The sequence below is a fragment of the Bactrocera tryoni genome, chromosome 2, assembly GCF_016617805.1.
Source record: "Bactrocera tryoni isolate S06 chromosome 2, CSIRO_BtryS06_freeze2, whole genome shotgun sequence".
In the NCBI taxonomy this organism is placed as follows: domain Eukaryota; kingdom Metazoa; phylum Arthropoda; class Insecta; order Diptera; family Tephritidae; genus Bactrocera; species Bactrocera tryoni.
In genome coordinates this window covers 35,530,229-35,556,657 of record NC_052500.1, presented here as the reverse complement: position 1 = coordinate 35,556,657, position 26,429 = coordinate 35,530,229, and the positions used below count along the sequence as shown (strand labels likewise).

General features: G+C 35.6%; 1 protein-coding gene across 1 annotated transcript; it reads left to right on the top strand.

Annotated features, from left to right (window-relative positions):
- Positions 1–63: 63 nt before the first annotated feature.
- Positions 64–25,312, top strand: LOC120768899. The gene is made up of 5 exons (XM_040095656.1): positions 64–1,394; positions 3,915–4,132; positions 17,243–17,387; positions 20,061–20,822; positions 22,818–25,312. The coding sequence occupies exons 1-5, from the start codon at positions 462–464 to the stop codon at positions 25,152–25,154; spliced, it is 4,395 nt and encodes a 1,464-aa protein (XP_039951590.1). The 5' UTR covers positions 64–461; the 3' UTR covers positions 25,155–25,312.
- The last annotated feature ends 1,117 nt before the right edge of the window (positions 25,313–26,429 follow it).

Here is a 26,429-nt window from a genome sequence, read left to right as displayed (position 1 = left end):
TTTTTTAAAGTGATTTACGAATACAATCAGTCAGGGTAAATCCCGATCTCCCTAAACAAGATAAATATTTGAATATATTGAAATAAAAAATAAAAATAAAATATACAAAAATTGCAACGCAGTTGAAGATACATACATTAAAGAATAGAACGCACACGGCAAAGTTCGCAATTACTCGAAACATAAATAATTGTGTGGTAACCCATTACCGAGGACAAACACACAGGCCACTCAGTCGGTCTTTTGTCTCGAAAGACGAAAATTCTTGTCTTGGCCGTCGAACGGGCAGTACGTTTTGCAGTAGGAAGACGTCCGCACTAATAAACGGTACATTTTAAGCGCCGGTCGCAAACACATACCCCGAAAGAGCTATACATACACTCATACACAGTAGTAACAAAGCCTTCACCCACCAGAGATAGAATACTTGTGACGAGCTCGTAAGATCTCCCTCGAACGAGATGGATGAACAAAGAGAAGAGCCCACCCAGCAACAACAACAACAGGAGTATAGTGTCACTACAACATTCGTCAATCAATCTTCAACAACGACGGCACAAGCTCAGCCACACGACGAAGATGCTTGGTGGTGGGAAGTGGAGAATGGTGATTTGATTTTAGACCTCGTGCCAAATATTGACGCGACGTCGAATAGTGAAAGTGAAAATATCAACAACAACAACAGCAACAATACCAATGCATTGTCATCAGACTTTGTCTCGTTGTTGAAGAGCGGCGAAACCGCTAACGTGACATTGTTGGGGAACAATACAAATGCCAGTGATGGCAGTGCTGATAATGCGATTGCCGAAAGTATTGATGTAGCTGTAAGCCTTAGCAAGCAGTTGGCCGAGAAAACGCAGTCTGACACTGTAGAGGTAGAAAATAACGACGCAACTTATCGTTTACCCGACTCACATGACCCAGTCGCACCCAGCCAAGCAGGTGCACGCGAACAAACTCTCGAAGAATTCAAAGAGGAATTGCGCATTAAGCGGTTAGCTCGTCAAACGGCTGTGCAAGACTTACGCGATGAGATTGCCACATTGCGTCGACAATTGGCTGAGGAACAGGAGCTAACACGTCGTTTACGTCGGAATAACGCTGTCGAGCTGTCCAGCACTGAAGTGGAAGTGTTGACGGTCGATGAAGAGGGTGCTATTGGTGGTGCCACTAGCGCTGAACCCGATTCCGATGATGAGGATCCACAAAGCCGCGGACGTCATGCCAATATTGAGTTAGCAAACGCACAGCTGGCACTCCAAATGGCTAATGCGGAGAATCTGTCACTGCGCACCGAAATGGGTGTGGTACAAAAACAAGTCGGCACATTGAAGGAAGTTATTGCCTGTTGCAAGCAGATGCTGAATGTAAAGGAGGAGCAGTGTGTACAGGTGAGTGTACAGTTTGCGCAATGAAATGTATTCTTTACGCAGCTGGGTTCTATAATTCCTTACATATAACTTATTGCGTATTGAATCTTGGAACATCTTTTTTCTTTGCCCGGGTAATTTTTCGAGGCATTAAACCGATGTTGTGGATAAAGCCAATTTTTCGATTTTTCGATTAATTTCCGGTAGTTTTTTATTTGCCATTGCCGCGCATAGAATTGAGGTGAATAAGGTATGGATATTATATACCATATATATGCCAAATTTACTGTACGGACCATTCGGCATAAATTCGCCACGATATGTCAACATTTATTTGGACGGGGGATGAATTTAAGTTTACCTTTTGCACTTAGAAAAGAATTTATGTCATATTTCTAAACAGATCGTACTGGAATCTCGAAGAAAATTTGTCGTCAGAAATTGGTTATTTGTATATCAAATCATATGAACATCCCTTTTCGTTGGGTTGAACGGTGCTGCGTGCAGGTAGAATTTAATAATAATTGCTTTTTAGTTGCCTCTTACGTTTTGTGCTGATTCCCAACTAGAAAATGGGATCTTCACTTTGGGAATTACTTTACATTATTTTATTTTGTTGCGACTCGCTCGTGTTCCATTAATCAAGTAAGTTTAACAATACTTCTTTTTGTGAATGTGGGTGGTAAAACATCTTTGGTATTATCTTAACTTGTTAATTTTCCTTTTTTACAGGATCAGCTAAAGAATGCCAAAATAACAGCCACTAAGATGCATCTAAGGTCCCTAAGTGATCGATGCTTTTTCTGTGGAGCTTTATATATTGGAACTAAATTTAAATAATTTTACGATCGTCCAAACATATATTTAAATTTAAGTCAATATATGTACATCTGTAAAACTAATGTAGAAAACTTACACTACTTCAACTTTTGTAAAGACAGAAAATTGCGCAATCGATGAAACTTTTTGTCGATCAAAATATTGATCTCAATGAATTGGAAATTTTTGTGTTTTTAAAAATTCATTCTTAAAGTTTTTGTTATATGATTTTATGCATATTTCCTTCTCAAAAATAGTTTTATATATTGTTGTAAATCTTTTGTATGTTTATTGGTATTTAAAATATTTTTTAAATAAAATATTTTTAATAAATGCACATTTTAAGTGCATAGATGAAGTGATGATGGACATTTTTCTGGATAATTTTTCGATAAGTATATATGAATCCACCATTGACAACACTTAAGAAATGTACAATATATTTTATATATTTTTATTTAAAAAATATTGTCATTAGGTTCGTCTATAGCAGTCTTGGATTTGCTAAGTGCACATTAGGCGCATTAGTACCTATGTGTAATGAAGTAATATGTGGTTACGAGTATGTATGTATGGTTGTATTTGTATGGGTGCAAAGAGCAATACTTTTTGCTCTGCTTGTGGCACATCCGCTTCTTGCAGGAGGCGCTGTCGCTCATTTAACAGGCCAATCAGTCCGATATGATGATCGGCATGCAAATGCGAGTTATAAATCGCTTTCAGATTACGCACAACGCATTCAGCACGTTTTTTGCCATAGAAGCGCACAATTTGGCCGAGTGTACCTTCGCCACAATCGACTAGATAAGTACATAACTGGTGCTCTCACGTGTCATTTTGTTCCATCAAAACGTTATGTTATGCGAAGTGGTGCCGAATCGAAAATGATTGACATCAGCGTAAAGTGAACAAGTAATTGCCGATTAACAAAAAAAATATCACTCATACGCCATGTAACACATGGATCTTTATACTTTAATGTGTACGTTTTAAAAACATTAAAATATCCAATATTACTCACTAAACGCTTGATAGTTCACTCATCACCTGCACAAAATAAATGTTTTTCTAATAAATTGCATGAGACTTGGACAATGACCTTGTCATTGAATTACCGAGTGGCATACATTTTGTCCCAAAACATCTGCGGCATTACGTTCACACTTTTTCATTTTACAAATAATATAATTGCTTTAACGCTACGTCATCTTGTTTCTAGTATTCGAAATTATTTTCTCTTAAGATAAAAACATGCTTCAGTCAGTTTTGATATTGAAAATCAGTTCCTGGGTTCTCTAATGAACCGTCTTCGATTCGCCACTTGCTCTGGTGAGCTCTAATCTCTGGTTAAATAATTTTCCCGTGAATGCAACAAAAAAATTATAAAATTTATATAAGTTATAGAGAATATAACTCATTGATACCACGCGTAACTTTCCATATTTTCAATTTGATTACACAAGTGTGGATGATTCAAATCATTTATTGAAAATTATTATACCAACATACGATAATAGATATCGGCAGCGACATTAAATTTAAAATAGAAATTTGTCTATAGTTGTTTTAACAGTTATGTTTTTGTAAATGCGCGAGAAACCTCATTCTAGTGTAAATATAAGATTTGGAGTAAAATTTAGCAAATCGTACCCACAAAATAATTAACTTATAATTTTATATAATACAAGAGTTAATGGAATTTATTTTTGTTTGCATTTTCAGCTTAAAACTAAATTAGATGAAATCGAAACGGCATTCGGAGAACGTGAATTGAAAATCATGTCGAGCAATTTGAGACAAGAATACGAACGGCAACTGGGCAATATACGACAACTGCGTCAATTGTACGAGGAACGGCAGCGCATCGCTTTGGCAGAGCAAGAAAATTTGCAACGTTTAATTTCGATAAAAAGAGACGAATTGGCGGCGGAACAGCAAAAGTGAGTTGAAAAGAAAAATATAAAATAATCAAATTAATTGGCATAACATACAAAAAAAAAAAAACTTGTGTCTTTAAAAAGAAAAAAAGTCAGTGACGACAATGACAATGACTCTTATTTACATATCATTCTTTTAATAATATATTTTAAACAGTTAATGCGATTTTTTGTATATATGTAGTATATATTTTTAATGATGATGCATGTTTTATATTCTGAGTTGAATACTCATAACATGTTAATTGAAATACTCGAGTTTAAATTGTAAATAATTTATATTTTACACTTTATACTTGGTTGAGTTTCGTTAGAATATTTTTGTGTGTTAAGTCTATGATTCACCTAAATATCGGTTGAGTGTACATTTATTTATGAAACGTGTTTACTTGTATATGCCATTTCTTAATTTCAAATTAATTGTGGCTTCTGGAATGTTAATCGTTAACTGCAGGTAAAAAGGGTGAGCCACGAAGACCCTGTTTTCTTTAATTATACTTAACAGAAAGTCAGTTAAAAACAATTTATGTATTTCAATATAACTTGTTTTGGTCCAAGAACGATAGAGACAAGTTTTCAAGGGCAGTCCAAAAAAATAACTAGCCCAAGTTCTTAAAAATTTTGTTCCCAAAAATCTTCGTTTGTTCTTAGCGCCGAGTTTGTACGAAAATAAAACTTTCCTAAAACATCAAATTTGTCAGACGTGACCATTGATAAGCACATGAAATGTCTATTAATTTCGAAACTTGGAATATGGATTACTCATGAACGAAATTTGCTTCGTTGCATTAATGACTCCGATTTGCTTATCCAATGTCAAAGAAATGGCTGTATGAAGCGCATTATTACTGGCGACGAACAGTGGGTTGTTAAATTTGAAATATATTCTGATTATCTGAACAAATTCAATGGTGCATATGAACAAGAGAGGCTAGAATTGATCAAAGGTGTAGTGTTCCACCAGGATAATGCGAGACCACAAACAAGATGGGATGAGAATCTTCACCTGAAATTACTTCGACCAGTTTTTTACCTACAAGGGTCAAAAATTCTGTGAGTGTGGAATCAATCTCTTGACCGACAGATGGCAAAAAGTGTTGGACTTAAACGCATATAATATAGTTTCACAAAATCTTTTACACCATAAAAAGCCTTGCTTAAATAGCGCAAGAAAAACGAAGTTACTTAGTGACCGACCCAATGTTTCACAGCCCAAAAAAGTTTTTTTATAATAAGAGTTTAAATTTATTTGAAGTATATTTCGACACCATTTACAATAGGCTCAATAATTGTATGCCTTTATAAAAAAAACTGATTTAATACTGAAACGCAATAATTTTTCTATCCATGAATACTTTAAGTGAATTAGATCAACCGGTATATAGTACATACAGTATTTATATATGTTTATGTCAGTTCAAATAGAACTACCTATGTTTTCGATTTATATAATAATTAATAAAATATACAATACATCAAATACTTTAGTAGGAGTTTAAGCTGAAACTAATTTGTACCATTTTGTATTAATTAATAACACTTGTTTGCTTTTTTTCGCGAGATAGGCACGTTTTCGCAATTACAAAATAACTAGCAAAAGGCCACTAACAAACAAACCACAAGCACTTGAACAAAATCCACATTTTGTGTTAAAAATATGTATTTAATTCTATTTGATGTCGACAGCAGCGCATTCACTAAAAATGACGTTAAAGAATTTATGTGTGTGTGCATGTATTTGTATAAATAGGCTTACAGAACTAAAACAGTAGAAAAATGCTAACAGCTTAGATGAATTTATAGAAGAATTTAAATTAAAAAAATTAAATTATTGAGGTGATTGGTAAGGTTCATAGAGAAAATTAGAATAACATAAAGAAATAGAAAAATATTATATTATACCCTGTTTAGGTATAAAAATGGACTAACTGCTTTCAACAAAAAAAAAAAAATAATAATAATAAGAAATTTGTTTGCCGTCGAAGCGCATGAAAAACGAGACCATACTTTTCGATGCCATAATTTCCTATAAATGAGTATGCAACTAAAAAACAGTTCCTGCTTGGTTTATCTGACTTCACAATTGGGTATCATACAAATCCAATATGGGAAGCAGAGACGAAAACATTTCTAAATACATATTCTGACACCAAATTTATTAAACTGATCTCGCGGTAGCCGGTAGCCGACTAGCGCGCAGCTACTTTTCAACTGTACATATTATCATATTATAAAAAATATATAACATGCGAGAGATAATCATAAAGGTGTATGACAAATTTAATGACACTTAATTCAAAACAATAAATTTTCATTCACACCTGTAAGATTTAATACGAACTTGATTACAAAGCTTAAGTTTTTACTTAGTCTCCAAAAATAATATGACACGCAAAAATAAAATAACAACCGTCTTGAGTGTTTCATTGACTTTGGATTTGATGCAAAGAACATTGCTCGTAAAAAGAACTGCTTCAATATTTAGTGGCATCGGTTCTGTATAAATTAGTGTTATTCCTTGAAGTTAAAATATAGCATTAGCTATTCTAGAGTGTTCATTTATCGTTAGAAAGTGTAGAAGCTTATTTAGCCGTGGACTAAACTATGAGATATATGGGCGCTGACTGCAAAAATGATATAATTATGACACCACCGCGATAAATATACCTCATCCATTAATTTTCGCAAAATAAAAATAAATAAAATTGAAGAAGGGGTTCATAACTTTATAGGTAAGGGCCAACTTCAATCTCGTATAAGACTCTCGCTTCTGAGAGCTGACTAATTCAATTTAGTGAATACTCGTTTCGGTGGCTTAGATTGCTTTACGATATACTTGTTTGTCGATCTTTTAGTCTCCTGAAATGTTTTATATTTCAAATATACTAAAAATATTAATATAAATTAACGAAATAATAACACTTTTATAACCTAGATTATGTATGTGCTATAATTTTATGTATGTAATAATAAATATTCCAGTTAACCTTAAAAAAAAGTAAAACAAGAAAAAACGTTTACTTCGGCCGCACCGAAACTAATATACCCATCACAGGTGCATTTTTTTTAAATAATTATGTGTTCAATTTGTATGGAAGCTATATGCTATAGTAATCCGATCTGAATTTTTTCGGATATTATATTATTACCTTAAGCAGTAATCCATGTCAAATTTCATGAAGATACCACTTCAAATGCGAAAGTTTTCCATACAAGCCGTTGATTCCCATCGTTCAGTTTGTATGGCAGCTACAAATGTGCTGTAGTGAGCCGATCTGAATTATTTCTTCCGATATTACATTATTTCAATGAACAATAACTCATACCAAATTTCCTGAAGATATATTGTGAAATGAGGAAGTTTCCAATGCAAGCATTTGATTCCGATCATTCAGTTTGTTGGCAGCTATATGCTATAGTTAACCGATCTGAACAATTTCTTCGGAGATTATATTATTACCTTAGAAAATAACCTGTGCCAACTTTTGTGAAGATTGATGATGAAGATGACATTGTCAAATGTGAAAGTTTCCCATACAAGAACTTGATTCCGATCGTTCTGTTTGTATGGCAGCTATATGTTATAGTGGTCTGATATCGGCAGTTCCCACAAATGAGCAGCTTCTTGAAGAGAAAATGACGTTTGCAAAATTTCAAAACGATATCTTAAAAACTGAGGGACTAGTTCGTATATATGTATACAGGCAGACAGACGGGCATGGCTAAATCGACTCAGCTCAACATACTGATCATTTATATATATATATATACTTTATACTTATATACTTTGTAGGGTCTTCGACGCTTCATTCTGGGTGTTACAAACTTCGTGACAAACTTAATATACCCTGTTCAGGGTATAAATATATATTGATTTGGGTTGAAAAATGAAATAATTTCATTAAAAACATTTCTATTTCGTAAAAATTCAAAACGTTTTCAAATCTGGTTAAACCGTATGTAATTTGGCTATTTCCATAAGGTTGGACAGGAGATTTCAGGCCTAGGGAGAATAGCACCAACAAATTGAATTACTTTAAGTTCTTGAATTTATTTTGATTTTCGAAATTCATAAGCAAAATATGAGTATTTGATATCCTTATCAAATAAATCGAATATTCATACACTAAACTAAGCACAGTGATATTTTTGTACGCATTAGTGTACGCGGCGCCTATATACACACTAACATATTTTTATGAGCACGTGCTATTACAAAATGTTGTTGTTACCTCAAAAGGGAGAAGAAAAACTTTTGTTCTTTCATTTTTGCCTTCGTATGTGAGAAAATTATGAAATGAAAACAGAAACAAAAGCAAAAATCTAAATACAACAGACTAACATAAACAAAGCCAAAAATTACAAAATTTTTTATTAGTTCCATGTGGGAGCGAAAAATATACTCGCAAATAGAAAACAAAAAAATGTGTTTACATATTGTATTTGCTGTGCAACAGCTTGACTGGCAGACTAGCTGACTTACATTTGCTGTAGCGAGTTATTTTTTTTTTTCGCTGTGTTTTAACTTTCAGAACGAATAGTGGGACGATTCTAATTAATAACACAAATTTTATTAAAATATATTTTTATGAACTTTTTACTTACTGTGACATCAAATGAAGGGCCCAATGTATTTAAGTGTGCTAAGTTTAATTGATCAATCAAGACAATTCCAAATTTAATTTTCCGTGATTTTATTTATTTTGTTTAAAATTTTTACCTAGAGGTGTTTAAAAGCTCAGACAGTTAATTTTTGTAGTACCCTTATCATATCATACGAGACCAAAAACATGTGTGTACTGTCAGAAAACCAAACATTTTCTATAATTTTTAAATATTCTAGTTTTCCGTGCAAAAACGATTGTATCCGGAGAGTTTTTTACGTCAGGATAAAATTTTGAATATAAGAAATATAATTTTCGACCTAATGAACCTTAGTTATGTCAGGTTTTATGAAGTGATTAAATCATTCGAGACCTTCAAAACTGTTATGTTCTTCTGTATTTATCTATTGGGTCCATAAGTAACTTGATTATTATTCCATTGTTCCAATATTTCGAACATACGTTGGAAGGCTACTATCCTTGCGTGTTTTCCAGTTTATGCATGTTCTTAATTTGAAGCGCAAGCAACAGCAATTTATTTCACTCAAATCTGTCGAACTTTTCGTCGGAAAAAAGTCTGAAAGTCAACATATTTTGGCGGAAGTTTATGCTAAAAATAACTAGAGCATCAAATATGCCAAAAATGGCTTGCACGATTTAAAAGCGGCAATTTTAGTTTCGAATACGAATAACGCTTATGCATCGGATTGTGGGTGGTGATGAACAATAGATAGGTTAATCTAACCTTAAATGCAAAAATTAAAGCAGAATATCCACGCTAGCTTTGTGCTAGGTGTGTTCAGAAAAGCGCGTTGTATTATGCGCTTTTAAGATCGGGCGAATTCCTTAATGAGGAACATCACTGAGAACAACACACCAAATTGAAGCGAACGATGGCCGAAAAACCCACGAAATGTGCAACCAGGTAATCAAGTTCCATCCATTTCATGACAACGCTCGGCCTCATGTTACAAGACTGGTTAAGAACTATTTGGAAAACAGCAGATGAGTAGTTTTGTCTCATCCGCTTATAGCCCAGAAAGATGGGAAAACATTATAGCTTTATATGGGAGAAATACCTAGATAACACGAAAAAAACGCACGAATATAATTATAGACTAATGTAATTTTTTTTTTATTTTTATTTTTTTTTGTAAAATCACATATTGGGTTGTCAAAAAAGTCTTGCGGTATTTTTATTGAATTTTTTTTTTTTATTGAAATTGAAATGAATTTTTGATGACTCATGCCCAGCTCTTGACCGATGCTACGGCTGCTACTATGCCGGTCTCTTTCGACCAATTCAGCGATTTTATCGCAATTTTCGACGACAGGCCTTCCGGAGCGTGGCGCATCTTCGACCACCTCTACACCAGAACGAAAACGTTGAAACCATCGTTGTGCGGTGGAAATGGAAACTGTATCGGGTCCATAAACTGCACAAATTTTACTGGCGGCTTGAGATGCATTTTTGCCTTTATCGTAGTAGTACTGTAAAATATGCCGTATTTTCTCTTTATTTTGCTCCATGTTTGCGACGCTATAACTCACGAACGACTTAAAAGAAACGAAAATCAATCAAACACGTATTAGCGCGTGAAATGAGCTTTCCAAAAAGGTATAGCATGACCCGATGCGACGAAAAAAACTATAGCCAACTAGCGAAAATACCGCAAGACTTTTTTGACAACCCAATATAACTCAAGAACAGCTGAACCGATTTAACTGAAAAGTGGTGCTGAGGTAGCTTGGAATGTCGGGACGAGGATAGACTACGTTTTATGTTAAAAGTCACAACAATTCATAAATAAAAAACTATATTTGAAAACATATCTGGGTATCTGGGTTTTAGCCGTCGATTTTGCAATTACACTCGATGAATGGTCGGCAAAACATTACATATACATATGTATGTACATATTAGTGTAACGATATACGATGAAGATGCAAATACTGTGAAAATGTTGTTATATTTATGTATGTGCTATTCCTTAAGTGATTTACGATGTCAATAAAAAATGTAGATTGCCAATTTAACTATTACATTATATTGCTATCACGATAAATGATATCCTTGACAACAAAGAGCGAGCGGAGCCGCGGGTTTAGACTAGTTTTTAAATAAAAAAAAATATTATATTCATCACAATTTCCCACTGTTCGCTATGCCTTCGCGGCGCTTAGTTGTCTCACGTCAATAGGCAAAGTTTGATGAGTCCCAAATTACAAACACAGTATGGCAGCACTAGTTCCGGCGTATGAAGCAGAGCGGAGCGTAGGCAAACTTTTTGTGTCGCAAATTTCTGCTCACAACATAAAAGTGCGAATGTTGCTCAACTTTATTCAACATATGCGCTCATATGCTCCTTTGCCAAATTAAATATGCATGCGTGCAAATTTAAAAGAATATGCTTCTATTCATATCCAAGTTTGCTCGGCAGCGTAGCCTACTAGGAAATTCACTGTGCACTTTAGCCTTGCGGTAACAGGCTATTTTGGTTATTTCCTTTTACTTTTGGTTGCTGTTTGCTATTTGTTTTATAAACATACTCGTATGTGAGTGCGTTGGTGTTTTAATATGCTTGCGGCAGCCTTTTACCCAGTGCCATTTGCTTGACATTATTATACAAACATAACAAAAAACAAGAAAAAACGTTAACTTCGGCTGCACCGAAGCTAATATACCCTTCTCAGATGCATTTCTTTTAGTAACTATGTGCTCAGTTTATATAGAAGCTATATGCTATAGTAATCCGATCTGAATAATTTTTTCGGAGTAATCCATGTCAAATTCTGTGAATATATCTTGTCAAATGCAAAAGTTTTCCATACAAGAACTTGATTCCGATCGTTCAGTTTGTATGGCAACTATATGTTATAGTAGTCCGATATTAGCAGTTTCGACAAATGAGCAGCTTCTTGAAGATAAAATGACGTTTGCAAAATTTCAAAACGATATCTTAAAAACTGAGGGAGTAGTTCGTATATATACAGACAGACGAACATGGCTAAATCCACTCAGCTCAATATACTGATCATTTATATATATACTTTATAGGGTCTTCGACGTTTCCTTCTGGGTGTTACAAACTTCGTGAAAAAGTTAATATACCCTGTTCAGGGTATAATTAGAAAAACCCATACATGTATATACATATGTAGCAGCTGAATATGCTTGGTTATGCAGCTTTTAATTGAAATTTATTTTGGAAAGTAGCGGTAATAATTAAAAAACTGACATGAAATAATCGACATTTTTATAATTATAACGGGCTTTTCAATAAGAGCGCTACAACACTTTTTTTTAATAAAACAACATTATTCCGGTGAAAATATATTCGATGTAATTTTGTATGGAACTCGATTTCTTTTGCAAAGCCACAACGGGCACGCTTGCAGAAGTCCAGAAGCTGAACAGAATTTTCGACGGTTTTCAAGCATGCATCGGCCGATACTGCTACAATTTCAAGTTTGATATTTGTAAGAAGTTCATCAATCGTCGCTGGTTTGTTGACATAGACTATAGACTTGACGTAGCCCCACAGGAACTAGTTCAACGGCGCTAAATCGCACGACCAAGGCGGCCAATTGACTGGGCCATTTCGTGAGATAACAGGTTCGCCAAACTTGGTTTTCAATAATTCGATTGTGACATTCGTTGTGTAGCTTGTGGTGATGTCCTGTTGGAACCACATATTGTTTACGACCATACCATCCAATTCTGGGAAATAATATTCGGTTATCATTGAGCGGTAGCATCATTCACAATAAAAAGCCGGTCTTGATCGAAAGAAGTACGGAACAATGACGCCGCCCCTTAAATCGCATCAAACCGTATTTTTTCGGAATGCAATGGTGACTCTTTTGGTACGTGTGGATTGCTGTCTGAACAATAACGCATGTTTCTGACCATTCAGCCAGAAATGAGCCTCATCGCTGAAGATGAGCACTTCTATGTCTCACTGGCACGGGAGCATTTTGTACTGTTCATGTGGATTCAAAATTTTCTGCTAGTCGCTCAATTATTGCTCTGATAGGACGATTATGACGACCATGAATTGGACGTAGCGCTCTTAAAGTTGAGGCCTCTGACTCCGAATTTCGGTAGTAAATTCTAATAATTTCGACTCGTAGTTGGATCATATATCATTTCACAATGAATTGGCAAACCTTACTGAAAGGCTATGCCAAAAGAGCGGGAAAAATATGGCGTCGTTTGTTGTCCCTAACGGTCTACTTTTGTTGCGTCTCTATTGAAAACCCTGATATTTACGTATAACTTTTTAATTTGAGCTATGGCTTTAACGAAAAAAAAAACTAAACAAAAGGTGAAAAATATTAAACTTTTCCACCAGTTTCGTTTTTATATATGTGTATACCATATATTATATACATATACATATATATATCCTGTAATTTTGTTTTTAAAAATTAAGTGCTTCCAAAAATCGGTTTTACATATGTATATATTTCTTGTTTGCTATTCAAATAAACCTACTGGTATGGAACAAGTCTCTTATTTCCCTCATGCGAGAAAAGTTTTTCTTTTACTCGAAAAATATATATTTCTTGTGTAGAAAAATCAGTTAAAATTGTTATTTCTATAAAAGGTGTATAAATACTATAGTGTGATTGTACTCTCTTCTTTCCTTTTACATTTCGGGCTTTTGTCGAGAATACAAAAACTCTCAAATGTAATTTCATTTCAAATTTTACTCGGATATCTTTATTTCTAAAGCAAAGCTCACAATACCCATACTCGAAGCTTATTTACGAGTATAAGTGCTTCGAGATCTTATGCATACCGAACGCGGTGCTCGAAAAAGCAATTTGCAAGTGCCGCAAAAAGGTCTAATTTTGCAATGACCAATAAAGGTGGTCTCTTGATTGATGCTGTACTCAAAAATAGCCCAAATTTGCAAATAACCGAATTAAAGAAAAATATCTTTATTATTGAGAACCCCTGTGTGTATACTAAAGCTGTATTTTTTGAAAATTTTATAGTATCAAATATTTTGAAAATACATTGTGACAAGCTAGTTCCCGGAAATTGTAAATAAAACGCAAAATATTTAATTATTCATCAATATTTATTTTGTCACCTTCAAAGTAATCATCCCTACCAGTTATAATATACTTATGTCCAACCATTCTAACGGACTCGCGAAAGATGTCGAGCTCTCTTGCCATCTCTCTAACACTTGCCAAATGATTTTCAGGATATGGTGCTTGTATTTTTAATATTTTCATCAGTTCAAAAGGTCGTCCAGAAAGAGGCATGTCGTCAACGATTTTTCGCCTGTCTTTGAAGGCTTTATACCACTCGTAAGCTTGTTTTTTTTATAAAACTGAATCACCGTAAGCCTTTTTCAACATTCGCAAAGATTCTGCACACACAATTTGGTTAGAAATACAAAATTTGAGACAAACTCTTTCTTCGATATTTTAATCTATTGTTAAAATCGCACCGTACTACTGAGGTGTGCCGACTTAAGCAAAAATCATTTTTTTGAAGTATCAATTACCCGGAAAATTTAATTACAATATCCTGGTGCTTTTTTGTCACAATCTATACCTATACTAAAAGACCTTGGCCACTCATTTCTGTCGCGAAGGTACACATTCAATTATATTATTATAAACTACGAGTATTCAATACGTTAAAAGGGAACTTATGAATAAGGACGAAAACGTTATAGGTGGTATAAAAATCCACGGGAAAAGAATTTGAAAATAACTTTAAAATTTCGAAAAGTTTCTTTGCGTTGCTATTAAGCACAAATCAATATAAGATGTGAAATTTTCTATACTTGCATCATGTTGCTGCAGAGCATAATAATTTGGTTCACCTAAAGTTTGTTTGTATCACTTAAAACTAATCGAGAAAGATATGAAGTTATACGTACATTGAATATATAAATGATCAGGATGGCGAGACAAGTTGAATTTCAAGTGACTGCCTGTCTGTCCATCCGTGCTAGCGACAGCTAAAGTTAAAATTTAGATATTATAATGAAACATTTTTCTTAAACATGAAGATTATTATATTAAATATAGTAGTATTTATACAGTTTAATTTTTTCACATCGACCTTCTAATATTAAGTCCTACTAAATTGAAAAAATACATTATATGTAAATTGTAGTCGTACGGGTGACATACTCTATTGCAATATATAATAATGTAGTCACTTCGTGTATTGAATAGAAAACTTTTACAATACAAAACGATATAAGCCAAGTTTTGAGAATTTTTCGAGAACTTCTTCTGCAGTGACTTCAATGACATGATGCGTGTTCAGCAACCTCAGGCCGATCAATCTATCTTGAAGCATGTTCGTCCCCAGCCACGTTATCATGCGGCGAAGTGTCGAAAAGAGCGTTCAGAGCTCGCATTCGTCACAGGAAGTGTGCAATATGCGAAGAAAACTATGAATTATGCAGTATAGGTCTACATTGCAGTTTTCAACGTTTCCAATATAACTGGCTGTCTTTTGACTTTTGCGTCTGTCCCCAATGACACTGCCATTGATCAAGTTCACCTTTGAGCTTCAAACGTCGCACGACATTGTCATTATCTAAAAGGCCTTTGAATCTATCTATAAAGTAATCAATAAGATGTTCCATCTCTTTGGTTTTTAAAGCACATAGTTTTTCTGGAAGCAGCAAACTCCGTGTAAATCCATCCAATACTTCTCTAAAAAAGCGCTACTTTAAATCTTGGCCGATTGTATACAACAGAGGAAAGTACGCTGAAACCCGTAGTACTTTTTGTAAGTTCTCGCAGAAATTTTCGTGCTTTGTTTGTTGGCCGCAGATTCTTAGTTTTTCTTCGTCAATTTTCAGTTCAGTTCAGTTCTTTCTTCAAGATAAGTTGCCACAATAAAAGACACGCCGTAAAATATCAGAATGCTCGATGCACAATAGTTTTAGCTGTCTGTTGTTGGCTTTCCCCCATTTCCCCCCTCTGAATACGCAACTGTATATATCAATAACTAAATATACCAGAGACCCAGAGACACAAAATTAAACACGCGATGGTACGATAGGGCTTTATAGGAGCCGATGTCAAATTTTGGGTGATGGGCGTGGTAACACCATATCTCTGGACCTCCACAAGCGATTTCAACTAAATTCGGTATGCAATATTTTTTTGATATTCCTACATTACAGTGTGAAAATTATATTATACAATTTAAATTTGATTCAACTGTTTCTTTTACTATCCAGTATACAAATAAAGAACCAATGCATTGGAGTAAAACTTTGCATAAATAGTGTCTTTGACGTATTCTAATAATATTCTTGGTTGAGCTCAAATAGATGCGATGGTTCTCCCATACTGCGCTATATTATTAGAAAATAAAAAACCGTTAGGCGGAGGATTTTCTCGATACCAGTAAAAACCCATACTTAGAGGAGCTTTCTAGAGGTGTTCATAATCCAATTTTTCGGAGAACCAGTCGAAAAAAACAATCGGATTGTTGACCCACCCTAATATACATGTATGTAAAAATTATTGTACTCCTTCATTAGCTATAAAAAAATATTCAAATGATTATTACATGGTATTTGAACACATGCTTATGATTTGAAATATACTTTTTTATTTATAAATTGTTTTGGCTTTTAAAATAAGAAACTACCACGCTAATTTTCGGCTAAATCGGTTCAGCCGTTCTTGAGTTGTAAATATGTAGTGTAACTAACACGACTTCTGTTATATATATTAATTTTACGCTTTATAATTACTTCTAACTTAAACTGCTTTTTGAAGTAAATGTGCCATCTCCACCTCTACCTCGAGTAAATATTGCTTTATTTTAGATATTCTTAACTGGATACAAATGAAGATAACATTATCCACTTTGCTTGCAACAGAGCTTATCATTATTTGTTTCAGTTAAATGAATTTTAACTATTGCGAATTGAATGTATTAGTAGTCGAAGTATTTAACTAATATTTTATAACTGCACTACAAATAAAATATATCAGAAATGATTTTATTTGCGTTTCAATATAATAATTATCGAATTATAACTGGAATCTACATATATTAAATACCACTTATACGCAGTGTGGCACAATCGGAGTGCTACAGCAGCAACTTCTTCTTTCCTTTGGTAGTGTTTTTGGCGTGGTTGGTCTCGAAACCAGCGCACAGCCTTGGGAAGACTACACACAAAGAAAGCATAAATATGGCCATTAATATCGTGGATAAATGTTTTATCACAGCCATATAAGATTATATACTTAAAGAAGGTGTTTTCAACTACATGTGGAGTATGTGTGTGTGTGCACACATAATCTGTCATTTACACTTCTCTTTTCAATTGTCGTTTAAGTGAAATGTTTATATTTGGCAAATTGTTCCCATTTAATTGCAAGAAAAATGCAAACATTCACGAATTCCTTCTCACACAATGCAACTTGTCAAAATATTCCATGAGCTTATATGAGTTTGCACAGAATTTCTGAAGAAATTTGGTTTTTTTCTCTCTATTTGCAGAACGAAAAACTTCGAAGAGCATAATCAAACATTGATGAAGGAAATTGAAAGCGCAAATATAGAATTGGCAACATTGCGCGAAGAATGCAACGAACACAAGTTCGAGAAGAAAGCACTCAAAGAGGAAATGGGCACAGTCAATACGGTGCGTAGAAGAATGTCTTGTATATGTGTGTACGTATGTACGCGTTTAGCTGCTTTTGTATGTAACTATGCGCGAATATGGTAAACGTTCGTAAGCGGATTTCAAGTCAATTGTAAACTTGGAAATTGTTTGCTTTGTGTCTTCACTCACACAATTACAATGTGCATCGTCATGTGAGTGTGTTTAAATATCACATATGTATGTATGCACACAAATGTGGTATGTGTGTGCTCATGTTTTCATTGGTAAAAAGTTTTGGTAAACCGGAATGACAGGAAGCGTTGATGCATTCCTGCATTTCCAGCAGAATATTTCCAAGTGTCGAAATTTCACTTGAAAGTCATTGAGTTGATTGAATTTGCTTAAAATCATATTTGGATAGAGGGTGCGTAAGTGTTTGTAACAATTAAAATGTAATCAATTCTAATTTTATTTCTTTGACAATTTATTAGAAATTAAGAAAGAAAGTAATTCTAGAAAATAATGAAAAAAATCGTCCGTACCAAAATTTAGCTCTCTTACTTTCAAGTTAAAGAAATATTTCTAAAATGAAAACTGTTTTTGAATACAGTTATCTCAATGAATTTGCCCCGAATTCTCGCCTTTGATCCTTAGATCAATAATGCGTTTTGATCTCATCACCCCAACACTAGTTCTAAGCTTCACTTGAGACAGTCATCAAGTTGGCTAATGCTTCTTCATTGAATTTCCTTACTTATTCTTGCTGCGAATTTTTGAGTTGAGGGAACGCAAAATAGTAATAAGGAAACAAGATTTTGTGTTTGTGTTTCGCTAGCAAACGATTATTCTGACACCTGTAAATTAGCCTATATTAGGTTTTGTGGAAGATTTCCGATCGTGAGATCACACTTAGAGAATTACTTCATTAAGCAAAGAAATTCCTAAGGACAGAAAAAATATACTAACTATAACTAACTATATTATATAGTGTACATATGTATACTAAAGAAATGTTTTGATCAAAACAGGTAAAGAGAAGGAAGAGTGCTTCAACTTTGGCTTAGAAAAGGTGTAACAGTTCAAATGGAAGTGCTGAGGTAGTTCTATCTCGTCTTCTTTCGGGCAATCTAGACAATGGTTATCAGCTAAAGTTTTAAGTTTAAGGAATGGGCGTCAACCTGACGATAACCCGGGACAGAGATTTACGAACTTTGTTGGACGCAGGCAGTTCATCAGACTTCTTACCATTTACACCGAGGAAAAACTAAATCCAAACTTGCAGTTACCCAAAATTCACTGAGTTCTCGTGAGAACGAATATCTCTTCAATAGAAAGCCACAAGAAAACGAGTGTACTCAGTCGACTAATATCGAGGGACGAAGGTATATAATCCTCAACTTTACAGTTGTCAGCCACATTTAGATCAAAACCCATTTGAGCTTTAATAACAAGTGGAGTGTTACTTTTACAGAAAGTGCTTTCGCGAAGAATTCAAACGTGTTAGTACAAGTCTAGTACGTTGAGTGTCAAACTCAAATCATTACTGAAAACACTGCATATCTTAGGTCGAATTTGGTCTTAAAGAGACAGAGTTGTCTGATACCTAGAAAAATATTCAAAGAAATTGAGGTTTTAGTCTTTAAAATATAGCGAGACAGGATTATTAAATAAGAAAAAGTGTGCCAAATGTTTAGTTAAATAGGTATTTATTAGATGATTTATGTGGCGAAACAATAATTATACTCTGAACAGGTTACATTAAGCTTGCAACGAAGTTTGTAACACTCAGAAGGAAACTCCGGAGACTCTATAAGGGTATTTGAAATGCCTGTATATACGTGAACTAATCCCTTGAATTAAGATATCAATCTGGATTTTTATTATGTCGTATTCTCTCCAAGAAACGGCTAGTCTGTATACCAGAATGGCCTATATTGAACAACACTGTCGGAAGTCCTTTGTATTTGGCAAGATATCTTGACTAAATTTGACATAGCAACGGTACAATTCCGAATCAAGTAGTTTAGCTCGGACCACTGACTAAGATCTTTTTTCCTTGTTAAGTAACCTTAAATCCACTTAAAAGCTGTTATATAAAAGTGACTGAATGTAAACCGTTGAACAGTTATGTTTTCAGATTTAGTTTTACATATGTATATACATGTGTACTTGCTATAAGAAATGTACCTGGGAATTATAGCTTCTATGCAGCTTGTTCATTTAAATTTTTTATTTTTTTATCAGTTGGTATCGGTTTTTAATAAAAAAATGCTAATTCAGAGTCAAAGATAGAAGCTTAATTCCAGAATCGTGTGTCTTATCTTAGTAGATGTAGTCGGTTCAGCATAGTCATTTTTGCAAAACTGATCTTATTCCAAGTTCATATCTTACTCTGTTTCAGTTAAGACCCGTGTCTCCAGTTTGCCAAGATCACAACGCATTTCATATCCGTTTTAATGCTTTTAAACTCATTTTAAATTTCATACCAAATAAATGGTGCCAACCTGTATTTCGTAGCAATCTATTGGCAATGATGAAGTGAAAATATTTTTCCTTAATTACAAAAGGCCTGCACATATTCCCACAGCCAGCATGATAACAGGAGGAGTGCCCACACTATTCGATTAAATACGCACACACACACTTACGCTTGTCTTATGTTGCTTGTATTTGCTGTTGCAACCAATTAATCACACTTTTCTACATTTGCAGCTCTTTAGCCAGATGGTGATGGGCTTCAATGGCGAGAATAACTTGGATATTGATCGACTGACGACGATGTTAGAGGAGAACCGCGGCTTGCTCAACGACATGGCAACCAAGGAAGCAAATTGCACCGATGGCGCAACGTTGCCGAAATTATTATTCGAATTAGTTGAAGAGGCGGGAATGACTGGCAGGTCCGTTGAGGACAATCGTAGCTCAACGCCTACTTCGATTGTTAACACCAGCGCTAACGAGGAAGAATACAAACTGCATAGAGATACACCCGACCATGGTGCACGTCATAGCTTTGAAAGTGAAGAAATGGCGTCCGCTGTCACCGCGGAACAGGACGCTGCAGCGGCAGCCGACCACAACAATACCAACTGCAAGACTGAAAAAGCTGCCACTGCTGTTGCCACAGCCACTGCCACTGCAGGCGCTTGCTGCGGTAGAAAACATCATCGTAAAAGTGCCGGCAACCGGATGAAATTACCAGCAGCCACTGCCGCAACAGACAGCACTGCAACGGCAACTGCTGCATTGAAAACCCATGAACCAGAAGTTATGAGTAAAGTTGCAACGACACAAGAAATTATTGGTAACTTGCCGAAAGTTTGGAAAGTGCTAATGGAGCTCTTAAGTCACCACAAAATCGAGCGGGTGCAATTTGAGGAGCATGGCGCCAGCGAGGATTGCTACAAATCCGTTGAGACGGCCAATGGACCAAAGGCGGAACTGAGCGTCAGCAAGACATATATTAAGTTAAAGGTGAGTGTAATGCGCGTGCCACACTTTGGCTGTATAACGAACGTCTTGTGTTGGACTGTGAGTTCTTGAGTTTGGGCATGACGCGTCAGTCACGCTTGTTAGCAGCCACTTCCGCTTAGTAAATGCTGTGGCGCAACGCTGCGAAGCTATGTAAAGTGGCCGTTGCACTTAACGACGTGTTGCGCTCAACTTTGAACATTTTTCACTTAAACAGTTTTATGGACCCCATTCAAAGTTGCACTTTTCAGGTTGATTATTTTTGTCACTGGATGTAAGGCTTGAGTAAATTCAAATGCTCTCTTTTCATTACATGAAGACTTTCGTCCATTTTGCGCATGCTGTGATAGCACATAAATGAATTAACGATAACATGCGGTTGAATACTCAAAAGGCACTTTATAAAAGTTGATGAAGTTGTTAAGTAGACGCTTGATACTTTTAATAGATCACTTAATGTTTAAATGCAGCAAAGAGCAGGTCGTAAATTTTATGAAATGACATGTGACAGTAAACCGTGAGTTAATCAAACACGCAGAGCGGGAGTTTTCTTTGACGTGAGCTCGATGATAAGAAATAATATATATACTTAGAATAAAGTTAAATTAAAATATTAATAATACATTTATATTTCTTAGTAGTATCGACAAACTACTTTTCTAATGTAGGTTAAATTACTTATTTTAATTTACCTAAATAATTTTTCAAAATATAGACATCTCTCTAAATTATAAGAATTTTAAGTGAATTCCCGACATCCATATTTGTATGAAGTAATTTAATTATCCACATGAACTTTCAAACATCAAGGTTGGTACGCAGCTCTCAAGTAATTGCTCAAGAAAAAAAAAATACATTATTTCTCAAGTAATTTTGACAGCTGGTTACGCATTGTGAATGATCTACATTAGAAGAGCAAGAGAGAATAAACAAAGAAAACAATCTTTGTGCGTAATATGTATGTATGTGTGTCCATTTCAAAATGGAATATACTTCATAATAATGATTTCAACTAATTTAGGATGAATGTGACGATTATTTCGAATTTCCTTCAAGAAACAATTGTTGATTTGATGTTTCTTCGCAAACCAGGTTTGCCATATTCACATTTTACTGAAAAAAAGCATTAAAAATTAGTACTAGATTTCTTGAGAGCTGCGTACTAGCACAAGTAAATTTATCGCAGGAAAGTTTCTTGACCGTTTCTTAAGCGTTTTTTTATATGAAGTTTTTACGTTTCTTGAGAGCTGCGTACCAAGCTTCATATAGGAAATGCTTAGGTCTAGTTTTTATTATTTGAACGTTTGAAAAGAGCAGTTCATGATCAAACTGGGTGGGGATATTATACCAATTTTAAATTCCCCCACCTAGTTGTACTATATGGCCAGGGCGTTATCCGTTTGAAAATTATCGTCTTCTTAGCATTTTCGAGCAATACCCTTGTAGTATGGTGAGTCCCCCATTTTCCATAGCAATATAATATATTCAAATGGAATGTTTTGATTGAGTTAAGTTAAGATTGATTACGTGGAGAAAAGGTCTAAGATTATTATATTCTTTCGTGTTTCAAATATAATTCAAATATTATACTAACCGAAACCGGAACATTTGTCAAATTGGTACGAGGGAAAGGTAAAAAAATATAATATTTAATTTTAGTACCGAGCCAACTTTGATTATATTAAGTATATGGGATTTTGGTAAGGTGTAAATAAAATTAATCTATTTAAGTACTAAGCAAAATTACTTTGAGAATAACTGATCCATTTAGTTCCATTTATTAATACGAACTGATATGTATGTGTGTGGCGCTAATAAAAACTGACCAATTTTATATGAGATTTGCTACAAATTTCACGCACTTTTCGATGTTGCCATATATTTTGATACCTTTGTTGTATTTTGAGTTATCTATTGTTAACCGATTTTTAACTTAATATTTAAGTGACCAACTTTTTAATATCAATTTTTTTTATAATTTTTGCTTCCCAACGGTAGGATCTGATATTGGAGAAAAAATCCTTGGTCAAAGAAACGAATCACTTGAAAACCTTAAATTGCCATCTTGAATATCGATTGAACGAGCAAGAGAAGCGCTTAAGTGCCGTTAGTTTGGAGTTGACAAAAACTTGGCATTTAGTTGGCAAAATGCAGCGTCAACATCGTCAGCTGCACACGCAAGAGCAAATATTGCGGTATCAATTGCAGCAAAAGCGGCGCTTACTCACCGAACTGAAAGACGAGTTGGAGTATTGTCGGCGCAAATGGGCGGCCGCACGTGCCAAAAACGATGAGAGTCAAGAGCAGTGGAATGATTTACGACGCGAATTTGCATTGCGAAAACTAGAGCATGCCAGCAATTCAGCCGAAAGCGGCTACAGTGACTCAGGTCAGGCTTCGGATGAGGAAATAGTAGTCGCAGCGCCTACAAATTTAACCTCTGACGTTGAGACGACAACTTCAAATGGTGCAGGTGGAGGCGGTGGCTGTGTTGGTGGAGTTGGAGGAGCGGCTGCAGCATGTAGGCGTAAACGTTTGAAGGAAATGTTCGAACATTCGCGCAAGATAAAGCGCATGCAAAGCACTTCGCCCGGACGTGCAGGTGATGGTAGCACTGAGATAGTGTTACGCTGGAATAGTGCGCCACCAACCTGTGGTTGGCGTGACAGCAGTGAGGCCAATCATGGCGTGGCCGACGTGTACTGCGATGAAGATAATAATGCTAGCGGAGGTGATAGTGAGTTTGCCGGTGCAGTCGATTTGACAGGTGTAACCGCAGCCAGTCGCGGCGCTATACCAAAGAATATTGTTGTACGCAATAGACACCAGAGCAGAAGAGATGATGTGGAAAGGGAGTCAACTGACGTTGTCGACGTGGGTGGCTCGCGAGGAGAACGAGCAGAACGTATACAAAGGTTGGAGGAGCAGTGTAAAACGTTGATCAAGCGAGTACTTGAGACATCTGATAATCGTGAGCGGTTAGAAGTGCAGCTGCGTAGTTTTCAGGATGAGATCGCACCGGTGCAATATGCGGTGCCACTGAATGATTTCTTTAAAAAGAAACGTATTGAACGCATGACTCGCGCAAGTTCTGTTCCTGTTACTGGTACTCTTACGCCGAGAGAAGAAGAATATACGCGTAAGCGCTCAGAACGATTAGGGCGTTTGGAGGAGGAGAGCCGTCAGCTGTTATCACGCATTAAACGCACGTCTGATCGGGGTCATTATCTGCGTTGTTCTTTGGATCGTTTGCGACGGGGACCCAGTCGAGAGGGAAGTTTCGAAAGTAATACGGAGGAAGAATCTAGCAAAACTGAAGAAAAACCATCGTCTTCTAAGCTGAAAATGTTACAAGAAGACAAGCAAATCGATGAAGCGAAAACTAAGGCCCAAGACACGAATGAAATGGAAGAGCCCGAACCACAGATAAATCTGAACCCCTTGACAGAGAATGAAGAAGCTTACACGGCTCGACGTTCGGCACGTCTACAGCGTTTGGAGAATGAGAGCAAAGAACTATTAAATAGACTTTCGCGCAACAATGAACGCGGTCAGCAATTAGGCAATAAGTTAGATGCATTGCATGAACATCACTTCGATGTGCATACGAAGGCGGTGGAGGAAGCTCCAGTAAATATATCATTACCACCTGCAGTTCCGAAGGTTAGCATTGAGCAACGTTTAGGAAATATCGAACAAATATCATCCAATCGTATGGAACGTCTACGCATTCTCGAGGAAGAGGGCAAAGAGTTGCTTGATCGATTAGCTGGCACGTCGGCGCGTGGTACGGAGATGATCAATCGCATAGCTGCGCGTGAGCAAAATCGCCAAGCAACTGCAATGGAAACGGCTGATAGCGAAAAACCGGTTACCCCTATCACAGATAAAGTGTCCGATCCCGAAGATGAGTTTGCGGCGGGTATGGAGGCATCAGCGGTAGCCTCCGTCTTGCCTACATTCAATAATGTCGCATGTTCTAGTATTGTGTCGGAGGAGTTGACGGATCGCGTTACTGTTATTACAACACCCAGTCAAATTGCTGCGAAACAGGGCGCTATTCCAAAGCAACCGCGTACGAAACCTGCTGGCTTGGTGCTGAATGCTGAAATACGTGCCAAGGCTGCGAACAATAAAGAGCAGAAACAAAAACAAAACAATCAGACAGATGGTGAAAGTTTGGAGGATATGGTAAGGCGTCTTCAGGAAACGCCATATCCGGAGGAACAAAGCGTTGTGAATGAAAGCATCGAAAAAGAAGAAAACGATGTGAGCGACAACAAAGAAGTTGGAACTGAAAAACAAAATCCCAACCAATGTGGAACAACGGATTAAAATTTAGAATTAAGTAAATAATCGTATATTTCGATCTTTATGAACTATTACTCCATATAATTTGTACTTGATAATTGTAATGAAAGACTTCCTCTTCGTGTTCATATATATGTTTATATATTTTTCTTAACAACGAGATTCATTTTTATGCATCTAAATATACCAGTGTATTTTGTGGGTGGTTAATTTCTTACTAATGAATCGTTAATATATGTAGAGCTTTATCTTTCTTAGTCAATGTCATGGTAAACTTTTGGGATGGTTGCGAGGCGCGAGTAACAAATGTGAGAGCATTTAGTCACGTCTAAATGAAGAAAGTTGATCATTACTTATCGATTGGCTCCAGTAAAGTTCATAACGTTGGCGCTCTGTTTTGGATAACGGTTCTACATATAATATATTCCAGAACAAACTACTATTAACTATTCTATGACATTGAAGATTTTATTTAGCCCAGTACAAATTATACATACAATATCGATGTATGTGACCAGGCGTTGTCCTGATGCAAATAATTCATTCGCTATTATCTTAAGCCAACCATTCTGGACAATGGCGTCTCTTAGATGGTCCGATTGTTGACAGTAATGGTCCGAATTAAGGGGTCAGTAGGGTAATCTGGCCTTTTGTTTTTGACATTTATTTTTCATAGAAATTTTTATTCTACAATAGAATTTTTTTCACATATCATGAGGTATATCGTGGAGTGTATGAGTATAAACAAATTTTTTCGGAATTTCTTGATGACATCTGTCGGAGAAATGGCTGGGTGAATGAGATGCGTTTTTCTACAGGCGGGCAGAATTTCTCATGTTTGGATCATCTGAAACACAAAAACCCAATTTATTCTAAAAAAAAGTACGTGAATGGTTATCGTCCCTACCAGAATCATGAAAAATGTTGATAAATAAAAAAGTAATTAACGTTTTTTTTTTAATTTTTCCCTTTTACATACATTTTGTCATAACATAGTCAATAAATTATAAAAGATATAGGGACGTTAGCCCTTTAAATATTTTGTGAGCATTTAGAAAAAAAATAAATTAAGCAAATCGGTTCAGTAGTTCGACCGGAATCATGTCCGCCAGTTTAAAAAGTGTGTTTTGAGAAAAACGCGTTTAAAGTTTGAGGTATGCACTCCGAACGTCGAGCGGTATTATTATTTTTGGACCTTTTTCGAAACCTTCCAATGGTAAAGTGGTTGCAAAAAAAAATGTATTTGTGAAAAAGTATTTCCCTACTGACCTCTTAAGAGTTGGCCGTGGGTGGCAGGTA